Here is a 14,311-nt window from a genome sequence, read left to right on the forward strand (position 1 = left end):
TTTAGTAGTTTTGATCAGAACTGAAGTTGATTAAAAGAGTTATGAAAAAACAGTTGAAAAAAATATTTATCTGATATATTTTTACAGCAGTTAATTTTAGTGAATGTTTTCATCCTGAACATACCAAAAGGGTAGTGAATTTTCCCACAGTGTATTATTAATCTATGGAAAATGTCAAATTAAGGTTTGTCACCAAGAATCATTCGATTGTGGCCAAATTAAGAGTGAAAAATGACTCTTGGTGGATGAAAACATCACAAACAGCACGAGGGTTAAAAGCCTAAAACATGATCATGTTTTTTAGTTGGTTTGTAGCTATCTCTCTGTACAAGTGTATATTAAATAATATATCAGTGTGTCTCCACAGTGTGTCCACCTTTTAAAAAATGTCCTCACTCTGAAGGTTAGCGATGCTGGCGAATGGTGACATCTAGTGGTGATAAAGGTCTTGTGCAGCCTTAACTCATTGCACAGAAACCACAACTTCAGCGGTGGGCAACTCACAATGCTGTACAAATGGTAAGAGGATCAGCTGCTTTCCTAAAATGGTAATATCTCAACCCAAGCATTGAATAAAACCTTGACCATTAGTGGAAATCCAATGCACATCACTTTGACATTATACACCTTACACACACTGGATAACCTTTTCTTGTCACATGGTTTAGTTCTTGTTGAAAGTGTTACTGGTGCTCATATCAATGTAAGCACTGACTTTCTTCCCAGATATGTTTTTAGTATTTGTAACTAATGCAGTTATTTCAGGCAGTTAGTTAGATAACTATTATCAGTATGTCACAGCTTTAGTAAAGAAGGTCAACTGCAACGTTTTTAATATGGCAAGAAAAAAACACAAAGTGTTTTAGTAAAGAGGAACAAGGTTTACTCAGAATAAAACACAGAAATGACTACTGAATCTGCAAACTACAGCCAAAACAAAAATAGCGATTTATAGGATGCCCTGAGCAGCTTCCCAGTATATAGCTAACATATTATATTTCTAGGTGGTCTTGTAATTTCTCCATTTGGGTTTATTAAGTCAGTGGCATTAGACCTAGTTGTGTGTTGTGTTTCTTATATTGAGTTTAACTTCAAAAGTGCTGTGACCACATCACATTAAAGCAAAACCAGTAGATTCAATTCATGAAAAAATTACCCAAAGGTACTTTGTAGTTCTGCTTTTCTGTTGCTACATCACCACTGATATGTGGTTAGATTAGAATCATTTGACTGAAGTGAAGTTACAGGGAATTTGGTTGCTATTTAAAAAAAAGTTTACACACTTCATACGATAAACAGCCATCAAAATACATACAGCAATTAGACGATCACTGACTCTTTTGAGGTTAAGACCATGCAGTTTGAACTTTATAAGATAAGTATTAAAAAGGTAGATAATGCAGAATGTTTCTGAACTGTATGTGAGCTTGTAATCCTAAAGCTTAAACAGGTTATGTGAATTTTTATTCCTGTTTTAAATATTTAATATTTGGTGACAATATGGGCAGCATGGTGGCTGAGTGGTTAGCACTGTTGCCTCACAGCAAGAAGGTCGTGGGTTCGCATCCCGGCCTTTCTGTGTGGAGTTTGCATGTTCTCCCTGTGCTTGCGTGGGTTTACTCCGGGTACTCTGGTTTCCTCCCACAGTCCAAAAACATGTATGTCAGGTTGATTGGTGACTCTAAAATTGCCCGTAAGACTGAGTGTGAGTGTGTGAGGTTGTCTGTCTTTGTGTGTCTCTATGTGGCCCTGTGATGGACTGGTGACCTGTCTAGGGTGTACCCCTGCCTTCCACCCGAGAGAGAGCTGGGATAGGCTCCAGCGGATCCCCGTGACCCCGAACAGGAAAAGCGGGTATAGAAGATGGATGGATGGATGGATGGTGACAATATGTGTTAGTCAGTCTTTGTCCAGACCTAAATAACAGTATAGCTGAAAGACACCACCTCCAGTCACATTTTCACTTGATTTATCAGATGTGTAAAATGTTGGTTAGTGCTCTGTAGGTTTGGGGTGCATGATCCTAAATAGAAACAATGCTGTGAAGTGTCAGTGTCAGAAAACAGCAGTTATTTAAGCCCACAATTATTACTGCATGTGCTAGGGGGGGGGTTCATTTATTAAGAGACTGAGATGTGCATGTATCCCTAATCAACTGTTCTTATTCTTGCAGCGTTTGTTTAGAGGAGAAATTATCATCAGCATCTACATTAAGTCATTTCCACTATAGTTTTCATGCAACACACTGTCAGTCTTTGGTTTTGTTGTGAGCTTTGAGTAAATAAATAGGGGAAAGGAAAAGGCTTCTTCAAGTTTTTTTTCAGTCTGACATATGTGTATAATATCTTAAGTATATTAAACACTTAAGTATTTTTTTTCTCTGTGTATTACTGTCAGCCTCCAGTCTGAAAGACAATATATCTGTCACATGTAAAAACCAACACAGTCGGAGTGAATTAGCCAGTTTACAGACACATTACTGCACCGTGGAGTATGTACCCTGCATTATATCATGTTGGAGATCTGCTGTCCAGATTTTTGTAATGTAAAAAAATGTCCTGCAAACACACGCACACACTACTTTGAGTATTTATTTAGAGCCTGCTAATAACAGTGCAGCACCAGCACCACCTTCTCGCCCTGTTATTACTGCCGTTGCCCAGTAATGATGACAAATAGAGAGGTGATGTTCCATGGATTCTTTAACTTGAGGTTTACCATTTTATGTTACGTTATTTACGCTCTATACTGGGAAATATTCCTATATAGTGAACTGAAAAAGTTCAGTAGCCAAACAAAAGGGGATGTTATACTATGACTAAGTTGTTGCTAACTTCATGAAGAAGCTTTTAGCTGATGGTACACTGTTTTAACATGTCACAAATAAACATTTATATGTTTATCCTTAATGTAAAACCAGAAACTAACTTAAGAAATGTTTGAAAATGAAAGGACATCCAGTGTGTCAACATGTTGGGATTCCCACTTGTGGTGACAGTGGTTGCTCTTCAGGAAAAGTTCCATTGTCTTTAGATTGTTAATGAGTGTTTTTTTATCCTTAAATGTGCATATGGTGTTGATGATACCCCTACTTACCTGTAAGTACAATTTTTTAACTTTAGGACATTTCTACTTTTATCTATCTTAATGCTAGTTGAAAACAGGAATTTCTGTTTGAATCTTAAGAGAATTCAAGTATACCTGAGAATTAATAGAGAGAAGGTGAGAATTAAAGTGTAACCCAGGTTCAAAAACAGCTGCACATACATGGTGACACTCAGTCTCTTTCTACACACTGTGTAATATAGTGTATCGATTATACACACAGTTAAAAATGTTTTGCTCAAGACAATAAATAGGGTTAGTAATTTCATTTTAAGTCATTAAATCACAGGAGAGAAAATGGAAGGTTAAGAAAATAATAGATGGGAAGCTGCTTTGTAGAAAAGTAGAAAGTGAAGGAGAGCATATAGGCAAGAAAGGAGGATTTCATGGGAAATGGTTGGAGGAGGAGGAAGAATGGGAGCAGCTAGGATGGGAGGGAAGTGATGACAGGACCACTATTAAAGTGTCCACTAATAAATGCTCTGCAGCCCATTCAGAAGCGAAGACAAAGATGTCGTGCTCAACCTCAGCATCCATGTGTTTGTTTCACACACACTGTGTTGTGTCATTTTATTTGTCTCTTGATTTTAGAGCAATACAGTTATGACACTTTTGTATAAAGATACGTACAGTGGATACTGGAAAGTACAGAGCTGAAAGGTCTAAATCTTTTCTGTCCTTAAAAAAATTTGGGAACCATTGGTAAAATGACTTGTTTCTCACACTTGAATTGTGTCAGAGTTCGCTGAGGGCTGACCCATGTGCAGACAGAACAACAACTGAAAACAGAGTGGAGTGTGTAACAGAAACCTTTATTCCAGAGACAGGAGTACACACAGAAACATCAGCCAGGCTAAGTAGCACTACTGTGTGTTCACTGGATTCTTTACTGTCGCTGGGGCTTAACTGGTGAAAGGGAACAGGGTGCAGAACATAAACACATCAGTTACCTACTACCTAGGTTGAAAGATTGAAGACCCAATATGGTGGCAGGTAAGGTCGTTGTAGTCCATAGACAATAATCTGGCAACTCAGTGACTCAGCATGCCAGTCTATATACCTTTTGGTATGATGAGTAATTAGTCACAGGTCGACCAGGGAAGCCACATGCACACATACAAGAGAGGGACAACCCAGGTAGAGCAGAGCACAGGTGAAACTAATCATCCTGAGTAACCCTAAATCTACCAGGAAACAAGAAATAAAGCCACAGTAAAAGTCCACCCACAGTCCAGAACCTGGATCCTGACAGTGCCCCCCTACGCCCCTCCTTCAAGACTGGTCCAGAAGGCCCAGCAAAAAGAAAAGTCCACTGAAACACCACCAAGGCAGGTGGAGGGGGACTCTGGATGAGGGCACTAATGGGTGGATACCTGCCTGCATGTTACTTCAGGAGCCGGGAAGACCAGAGATGACTGCCCCTGAAGACACTGAACAAGTGGTCGACCCCTCATATGAGTAACAGTCCGGGACAGTCTGGAGGGCAGCTCATCAGGCAAGCCAGAATTCGGCTCAGCTCCGGAGGTTGACCTTTTAGACGATCAGCAGTCTGGGGCGATTCCGGAGGACGGCCCTTAGGAGATCAGGAATCTGAGGAAGCACCAGAGGATGACCTCTCACACAATCCGGAATTCCAGGTAGTTCCAGTTGGTGGCCAGACGATCCAGAATCCGGGGTTGTTCCAGTCCAGGAGAGGCGGCAGTGTCAGCAGGTCCATCCAACCTAGTGGGGCGAAGACCAGGCTCTGGAGCAGCAGTCAGGGCGGCAGCTTCGCTGGATACTGGCTGGGCAGCATCAGCGGCATTGGGCTCTGGCTGACCTGCAATGACGGCGGCAGACTCAGGCTGCACAGCGCTGGACTCGGGCTGCACAGCGGGAGCCAGGGTTGGTCTCGTCCGGTGGAGACATTGGCGGCGTCGAGACTACAGTAGTGGAGACTCTGGCTGAGGATCAAGTGGCTCAGACTGAGAAACTGGTTCTGGCAGATTGGCCAGAGGCTCTGGCTCATTGGGCTGGGGAAACGGAGGCTCGTCCGGCTGCGACTGGGCAGCTCTGACTTCAGGCGGCACAGCAGGACCTTCAGCTGTGACATTTCTTTTGGACCACCAAGGACTGAGGTGCTGGAGAAAAGCCTCAGCAGAGACGCTGCCATTGACGCACTGAGGTTCTGGAGAGTTACCTCGGTGGGAACGCTGTCGTCAACACACCAAGGTTTATGCAGCTGTGGAGGGACCTTGGCAGGGACCCTGTCGTATTTTGAACAGGCAGCAGTGTTTGGTCACAATCAGCTACAGAACTGAAAATCTCCTTGTGATATGACAAAATAAATAGAATAGTGAAAAATAAAACTTTTTATTAAGGAGACTATATGTTAAACTTTTTAGCATATTGGTCGTATTTCCACTCACCTACTGCACAGCTGGAGGGGGGGGGGCCCGGGGGCCCGAGGCCCCGAGATCTCTGTTTTCCTGTTTTCTGTTCTGTATTAGTCCTAGGTAGCTTTATGTTGATTAGTCTGATCACTTTCACCTGTGTTCAATTAGTCTTCAGTTCTGTGTATATATGTCCCCTGCCTTCTTTTGCTCCTTGTCGGAGCGTTGTACATGTGATGTCTACCCCAGCCATTGTTTTCCCGTCCCAGCCGCCCGACTCCCGGTCCCGGTCCCCGGCGGTCCAGTCGCCCGAGTCTCCAGTCCGGCTGCCTCAGCATAGGCGTCCCCGCCGCCCTGAGAAGCAGAAGCCGGAACCTCAGGGGCCAGACGAGCACGTTCCTGCCGAGGCACTCCTCCAGCTTTCCTCCCTGGTCCTTGACGCCGCACCGCCGACCGTCCAGGCTTCAACACCGGTTCCGCAATCATTAACGCCGGCGGAGGCTCGTGCTATCTGGCAGGAGTTAAAGGCTAAGCCCCTAGCGCCGTGGGATCTGGTTCCCGTCTCCGCTGGCAGCACGTCCGCTGCCCAGCCAGAGTCCCTCCTGTCTGCCCAGCCACCGATCACATCCCTCCAGTCACTGTCTGGTTCAGCCTCCATGGCTTCACCTAGCCCTCAGTCCACCTCCGTGACCGAGCATGCCTCCAGCGATTTGGACTGGGAGTCTTTCGACGAAGAGAAGGACTGGGAGTCCCTCGTTGAGGAGGAGGACTTTTTCTGGGACAGTCGTGGGAGTCCCTTTTGGAAAACCCGCCTGGCTATAAAGCCAGGAGGATTTGGACGGAGAGTCTCCCACCAGCAACCAGTGCAACCACAGCCACAGCAGTCAGAGCTACCTGCTCAGCAGCAGCAGGTGGGACCGCCGGACCAACAGTCTCGACGACGGAGTCGCCGTCGGGAAAGGTCAACCTCGGAACCAAAGCGCGCCGACGTAGCCGTTCCCGTTCAGGTTCCTTCCCAGCAACCTCGACGACGACGGAAGAGGCAAATCCCTATCCTGTCCTCAGAATGCCAGTCTGAGCCTCCAGAGTTTCCAGGGTCGCCCTCCCGAATGGCCCTGGACCTTCGTCTGCCTGAGAGGTCTTCCTACCGAGCGACCTCCAACCTACGCCTGCTTCCGAGGCCGACGGCCTCGGACCTTGCCTGCCCGAGGGGCCGTCCTCCTGAAGGACTTCGGACTTTGTTCGTCCCAAGGGTTGATCCCCAGAGCAATCCAGAACTCTGCCATGTCTGAGTCTAATTGTAGACTCAGCTGTCCGCCGAGTAGCGGAGTATATTTGTTTTGTGCCTGAGCCTGGAGATCCAGGTAATAAATTAGTTTGTGTCCTGCACTTGGGTCCTCACTTCTCCTTCCTTCACCACCGACACCACAGTATCGTAACACTTCTGGGCGCCTCTGACTGACTGTATTCGTCGTCGGAGTACATGAACCTGACCGTGATGCCTGTACCATGAATGGTTCGGAGTGAATACATGTACTGTTCCATCCCTAGCAATTAATAAATAGGGATTTTTTTTTTTTTTTAAATCTAACTGTGAACACTTCTGGTAGCCCGTTATGGTTCTTTCTATTTTTTTTAATTTAAATTTCAGTCACTCTTCCTGCAGCTCAGTTTCCTTCAAACTTCTGTTGCAGTTGACTCGGTTACATAACTAGTCAGGGGACCATCAAAAACCGGGTGCCACAAGTGCACAATAGTCCATGGACAGCACGTTCACTTGTACCAAAAGTGGTGAAGCAGTCTACCCAAGACCTATTCACCTTCAAGTTGCAATCTGAGTTTTTGCTACATGACCATCACAATGACATTTTACTATTGTCTTTTATTACACAAAAACATTAATACAAACAGATCACACAATAAAATTGGTCAATATCAATCCTGTGACATAATTCTTCATCTGAATACAGACAGTACTGCATTAATTCTGAAGGACAGAATATTACAGTCAGAAAGGCAGGCATCCTTGCTGAGCCTCGAAGATCAACAAAAAATACACAGAAGTGTGGAAAAATCATTCAGTGATCAAGAAGTGACTCTTTGATAGAATTAATCAGTTCCCCACCTTGCATTTTATTAAGCCCATATTTGTTGTAAGGGGATTTCTCATATGTTTCCAAGAAATGCTGTTTCATTCTTAAATGATTACTGCAAGGAAATCTGTGTGTTTGTTTAAAGGTCTGGCTGTGCTGCAGATTAGGGACACTTCTCATTACCTGAAAAAGTCTCATCTTGCCCTCAGGTCTTAGGTAGTACTCAGTGCCCCCTCCTCACTACCCCACTCACATTGCACTTAAAATGTTCTGGACCCAAGCGTTCAATACATGTGCAACTCTTCCTACTCTGTTGTGATGGAGGAATGACAGGTCCCATTGTGCTGCTGTCAGATGATAATGAAGTGAAAGACCTTCATTTTAAAGGACTGCATGGGGTATAAATGAATGGATTTAATTAATTAGAGGGTTAATAATATCTTCTCATATAGCCAATTCTTTACCTGATAAGTAATTATTAGAGAAAACGTTTGTACTATGATGTACAACTTTTCATTCTTAAACCACACATTTCTTTTTTTTTTTTTTGTTAAAGTACATTTTTTCACTCATCACGTCATCCATAGCCACTCCAATCTGCCCCCAACACACACATCCTCTCACAGTCCAAATTGTTCTATAACTATCCTGTGTGAATTGTAATGTCTCTGATAAAGACTCTTGTGATTTAACCTGTGAAACCTTCAGTCTTAACTACACTTTTATGTAGCCAGAGCTCTTTGAAAAGCTACCTGAGTAAAAACTGCTATTGCGTTACCTGTCATGTTTACCCAGCAATAAATGAGGCTTGAACAAAGAGCACTAGAAACATCACATTTGTGTTGCAATTCACTGTAATTAAGCTATCAGGCCACATGTCACAGATATATGTGACCACCCTGAACTCATAACACACACACACATTAAGCACTGTCATCAGAATGACTGTCTGGCACACTTAGACACTTTTAGTGGACACTTCTGAAGGCAAAGATCAACACTTAAAATTCAGGGATCATACATGGGGTTGCTGAAGTTTACTAAAGTGCCATAGTCATTACTGTCCAATAGAGGACCATAGGATACACGTCTAGAAAAAAGAGAACACAGAACAAGACAAAGATTAGGAATAGATAAAGAGAAATAGTTAATGCACTAAATTAAACAACATTATTTTACCAACATGACAGGAATAACTGATAAATTCTTTAACAAAGACTAAAAGACAGCAGATTTGTGTATGAGAAATAGTGGGAACCAAGAATAGCTAAAGCACTGCTCTTTTGGTTGTACAAAATATATTTCACACAAAATGTCAGCGCTCAAGCTTTAGCACAGTAACAGTTGTGTCTTAATCTTTATAGAAGGTTTATAGAAGCTCTGGACTCACCGTATTTTGTGGTAGTACAGCCCACCTAACACCAGGATGACAGTAAGAATGAACAGACAAATGATGACTGCAATACTCCCTGTATAGAAAATTATAAAGAAAGGAAGACAGAGATTAGGTCTGAAAATATCGAATGGTTAAAATATGTTTTAGCGATGCTATATCTGTCCAAGATGGCTTCAAACTTCCCTTCTAATTTCTTTGTACATTTCTATCATTCATTTTTCTTCCCAATGGCCTTTTCCTTCTTTTACACAATACAGTACAACATAAACCACACTGTGTATCTGCAGCTTGTTCATTCAGCAGGAAAATATTAGCCTGCTTTGTAACTTCTGACATTTCACTGCACGTTACAAATGTCAACCTTTTCATGTCACTAGATGAGGTCAGACTATCACCAAAGTTATTAGGAGCGAATCACTATGGGTACCTGCATTAAATTTCATTGCAATTCATCATGTAATTGATGATATATTTCAGTCTTAGAGAAAGTGGTGGACTGACCAACCAATATTGTCAAGTCCAGTGAAATGTTATTTATGTAGCTCATTATAACAGATCTCAAATTTGCTTCTCCATGAAGTAATGCTTAACATAACATTTCTTTTTGTTTTACAGTGTTTAGCTTAAAAATGCCCAGTCATGCATTTAGTTGCATGTCATGTCATCATCTCATCATGTCTTGCTGTTCTCTTTGACTGATTTTAATCTTGTTCGTGTAGTAAACCTCTTCGTATCAGAGTTGGTTACTTGAAATGTACCACCTTAATATAATTCCTTTTCCAGGAGAATAAACTGACCTTTGAGCTTTAGTAATCTCTTTAATTAGTAATCTCCTTGTTGGAAACAAGATCAAACACAGCATTCGGTCTCTATTTGGTGATGTGTGTGAGATGGTGCCAAGGTCCAGTTAAATGTGCAGAAAGGTGTCACACTCTAAATTGATCCTTTTATCTGGGAACCAGAATTCAATCATAAAACACCTGGAAAAATTAAGTTTCCCTCTAAGGTCACAGTGTTGGTCATAGTGCCGAAAAAACACCAAGGAACAGATTACTTTAAGTTTCAACATTAAGCTTGGAAATCTGGGAGCTTTGGACACTTTAACAAAATGTGGGACCTTATCTGAAACAAGCAGTAAACAGTTTTTTGTTGTCTGTGTACTGCAGATTAACAAACCTGGAGCTATCGTAAGGTGCTGGATCTTTCAGCTATACAGTCTGAAAGTTGTGACTGGAAATGCACTCCTACTCTATTACAAATGGCCTAAGAATAATTGATGTCATGCAGTCAGTAAAAAGAATCCATAAGTGAGAATGAAAGGCTACAGTAGATACAGCAGCATGCAAATGTCTCCTCTTGACTACGTTTGAAGTTTTATAGGTCACAAGGAACCAAAGCAGAATGCTTCAACCACCTTAAAAATAAACCAGTTAAAAGGGTTTAGGCAGTGATAATGAATAGCAAAGTCCCTTGTGAGCCTCTAACTAAAGACCTCTATTAAAGTATGTTTTGCCAAAATAAGCTGTGCAAACTCACAACCTCTTGCTACCAAGATGCCATAAAAGTTCTGTGTCGTGTATTGTCTGATCAGATGTAACAGTTACTGATGTGACAGGAAGTACTCTGCACAGTTCCTGTACACAAAGAACAGAGTTCAGACTCAGTTTCAGAAGAACATGTATACCTGCTACTTCATCGCCTCTTTCAGTATGAAAGACATCAATTGCAGAAAATTTGTTGGGATGTCACACTTATGAATCTCCTCCTGTACAGTGTCTCACACTTACTAACAATTCTGTAATGAGTAGCTTGTGCTGTCACAATCAGCACCGGAAAAAGCAGAAGAAAAAAAACAAAACAAAAACTAGGCCAGTGGTTGAACAGCTTTGTGAGCAGTTACCATTCATTTTCACTGATTTGGCTGGTAAAGATTTCACTGCAAAGTAAACAAGGAAGTGTAACAAGCGACTGTTTTGTTTACATATTAACCAGGGTTTATTCAGGTCAAAGAGGAGGAGCAAACAGATAATGTAACATAAAAATTGCTCTACTTATGGTCATAAGTGAAATATTTAGAAGATCTGAATAGATTGCCATGGAATTATCTACATATATTCATGTCCCATAAAGGATGAATTCTAATGACTCTGCTGATCCATTTGATGGTGACTTTCCATCTAGTGCCACGAGCAGATCAACAGTTTACTTGATTTTCTTACTTTTCTTGGTGAAAAATGGCAATTCATCTACTTGATGACATTACTCCTACTTCCACCAGCTTATTAACATTTTTCATAGTTACTGAAATATCTTGTATATTAATGGATTGTCTTGAAATATGTGTTGGACATTCATGGTTGTTAGAGGTTGAATTGTAGTAGCTGTTGTGCCTTGACCTTTCAACTAGCATTATCACACTATCTGGGGTCTGAGATGTTCTACGCTTTAATTTTACACTTTTTATGGAATGGGTTTTTAAAAAATATATGAATAAAAACAGTTTTGGTGCTACGTACCTGAGCTCAGAGCTTTGGGCTGGTCTCCCATTGCCAGTGTGGTGGTTTGGGTAATACTAGTGGTGGTGCTGGTGGATTTGTCAGTGGTGGTTGTTTTGGTGTCATTGGTGGTGTTGTTGACGTAGGGAGTGCTGAGATTAGTGTTAGTTGTGGTGGTTATATTGGTGATTTGTTGCGTCTGTGTCACAGTTGTTGATTGAGTCGATGGGACTGGGCTCTGGGTCTGAAGTGTCGCAGATGCAGATAATGTACTGCTGGTAGTTATTGGAGATGAATTGCTAGAAGTTCCCAATAAAGATGTACTGCTGGAAGTGTCCATTGGAGATGTACTGCTGGAAGTGTCCATTATAGATGTACTGCTGGAAGTGTCCATTGGAGATGTACTGCTGGAAGTGTCCATTATAGATGTACTGATGGAAGTGTCCATTATAGATGTACTGATGGAAGTGTCCATTGGAGATGTATTAGCATTTGAAATGGCAGGTTGGGTAGTTGGATTGTCGGTTGTGGCCTCAGAGCTGGCGGTGGTTGTCGCTGAGTTCAGCGTTGACAGCATCGTGCTCTGTGCTGTTACTGCACAGCACAACAGTAGACCTGCAATTCAACACAAAAGGTGGTACTTACTTTTCAAAGTTTATTTAAAGTGCATTCCCACCATGTGTTCAAAGCAAGAGCATATGAGAGTCATTCTTTATGCTCTGGTCACCTCATATAGTTTCTCAGGAGAACATAGCGAAACAATTATTGCCCTGTATATATTCAGTCACTGTCCTCTCTGATGTCTATTTTATTTCAAGAATGATTTTGTTCTTTTTAATAATTGACATTAATGCCTATGGCTTTGGCATGACAGCTTCAGCACTTTATATGTTTTATAATGACTATTCTGTGGACTGTAAACATGTCCATGGAAAATGCTCAAGGAAAGCAAAGGTAATTTATTTCACAAGTTTTCAAAGCAGAGTTTTAAATGTAGTTTTGGATGTTAAAAGTGGAATATTTTCTTACACTCAACATATCTCACTGAAAGACAAGAAGAAAAATCAGTCTAAAACCAAATACATATAAATCCGCAACTGAAATTAGTCAGAAACAAAATCTCTCTTATTCCTACTTAAGTCATATTTTCAGCGAACTACAGGGCCCATGTGTTTCAGAAAATTACTCAGCCTTTTCAGAACAATGAAACTAAATATTTGTGAGTTGCTATTAACGAAGCTATTAAAGTGCCGCAGATACAGTAAGGAAGTCAATAAGTATAGAGAGATGGACTAACACATTGTTGATTTTAGTCTTTTCAGGCTATAAGAAAATATAGAATAATGCCAGCTTCCCCATTTGATGCCCCTGACAGGAGAACAGAAAACAGGTTCATAGTCAGCAGTTGTGGCATCGATCAGTTTCAGTAAACAGGAAATGTGGGCAAAGATATGCTATTATCTAGCCATGTAGGCTTCTTTCTAAAATGCTCACAGTGTTTATTTTTACTGCCACAATTTTGAGTCTTTTTAGGGAAATCAGAGTGAGAGACATCACATAATTCCACTGCAAATTCAAACTTAAGAAGTACTTTTTTGAGCTAATTTACGCTGACTATGCATTACCCAGTCATGTAACGCTTCCATCACTACCCACAGGTTTCAGACTCAGACTCAATGAAAAACAAAGACTTCCTGCCTCCGAGCTTTAGTGCCACCTACACAATGCTGTTTAATCATCAGTGAGTTCTGCAGAGCATGGAAACTATCTCATATGCCTTCTTACTTCTTAAAAAAACAAATGCTAGTGGCTCAGCACCAAATTAAACTTTAAATAAGCATTCTGTTGTGTAACTACTTGTGATTTTAACTCAACTTGCAACAATTTAAAAAGTCTGTTTTTGCTGTAACCTGTATTGTGTTAACAGAAATGATGCCACCACACAGTAGTTTTCATTAAATTTTGAGAAATTTCAGGTGTTTAGCTCTGGATCAGACACAACCATATTTCTGCATCAGAGCAAGAAATTAGAATTTAGATTGGAGCTGAGGTGGCTTGTCATCTTTTTACATTGGCAAGCATTTTAATATTGTTATATACAACATTTATACTAAAGGAAGTAATGGCACAAATAGAGAAGACTAGTAAGAAAATGAAACAGCATGTCTTGTTTTCAGAGTCTACTTACACATTATGAAATATTGCTGGCTGACCCTCATCATTTTGTTCCTTTTTTCTGTATGTCTCCACAAACACTTGTGTAGCTGCAGCCCTGCTCCCTGTGGTTAGCTGTAGTGTGTGTGGCTGCCTGTGAGTGTAGGTGACTGATTATATGAGCCTGGGGGTGAGGCTACGTGATGACTGAGTCACGTTCAAAACCTAAAAATGTGGCCTGGTTGTGGCATGAAGCTATTGGAATAAACCATTTAAAACTGTAGACCATAATAATAGGTGTCAAAAAATACTGGTAGTTTATTTTTGGAAAAGCTCAAGGTGAATTCTGTGATCTTTATATTTGATATTAAAAATATGATTTGACAGAAAATACATTCAAATTGTATGAGTAATATCGATATAGGTGCCTATAATATTTTATAGTGTGTATAGGATTTATTTGTTGACCCAAACTATTCCTCTGATGTCCCTGTAATTAAAAGCTTTGCTGTGATAAAAAATATTAGCAAATATAGCTTTTTTTCTGTAGGAGAAGAAATACATTTAATGCTAGTCTTTTAATTATGTAGCGTACCCAAATTAAAAATGCTCTCTTTTCAGGATTATTTTATTCTATAAAGAGTTCATGAACATACGATTGATTAATAATCATTGTCATTTTGGGTGTAATTATTA

At 41.0% G+C, this 14,311-nt stretch overlaps 1 protein-coding gene across 1 annotated transcript; it reads right to left on the reverse strand.

Moving 5' to 3' along the window:
* Positions 1-7,339: 7,339 nt before the first annotated feature.
* Positions 7,340-13,782, reverse strand: parm1 (prostate androgen-regulated mucin-like protein 1). The gene is made up of 4 exons (XM_026296680.2): positions 13,650-13,782; positions 11,483-12,076; positions 8,961-9,039; positions 7,340-8,660 (listed from the first exon to the last, which is right to left on the reverse strand). The coding sequence occupies exons 1-4, from the start codon at positions 13,681-13,683 to the stop codon at positions 8,579-8,581; spliced, it is 789 nt and encodes a 262-aa protein (XP_026152465.1). The 5' UTR covers positions 13,684-13,782; the 3' UTR covers positions 7,340-8,578.
* Between the last annotated feature and the right edge of the window lie 529 nt (positions 13,783-14,311).

The sequence above is a fragment of the Mastacembelus armatus genome, chromosome 12 (assembly GCF_900324485.2).
Source record: "Mastacembelus armatus chromosome 12, fMasArm1.2, whole genome shotgun sequence".
In the NCBI taxonomy this organism is placed as follows: domain Eukaryota; kingdom Metazoa; phylum Chordata; class Actinopteri; order Synbranchiformes; family Mastacembelidae; genus Mastacembelus; species Mastacembelus armatus.

What these genes read in the sequence shown, in the direction of transcription:
- parm1 (XM_026296680.2), bottom strand. Translation starts at nt 13,683, where the DNA reads ATGATGAGGGTCAGCCAGCAATATTTCATAATGT. An exon ending in GCCCAAAGCTCTGAGCTCAG is followed by an intron (nt 9,040 to 11,482) that starts GTACGTAGCACC and finishes TTTTCTATACAG; the next exon opens with GGAGTATTGCAGTCATCATT. An exon ending in CTGTACTACCACAAAATACG is followed by an intron (nt 8,661 to 8,960) that starts GTGAGTCCAGAG and finishes TCTTTTTTCTAG; the next exon opens with ACGTGTATCCTATGGTCCTC.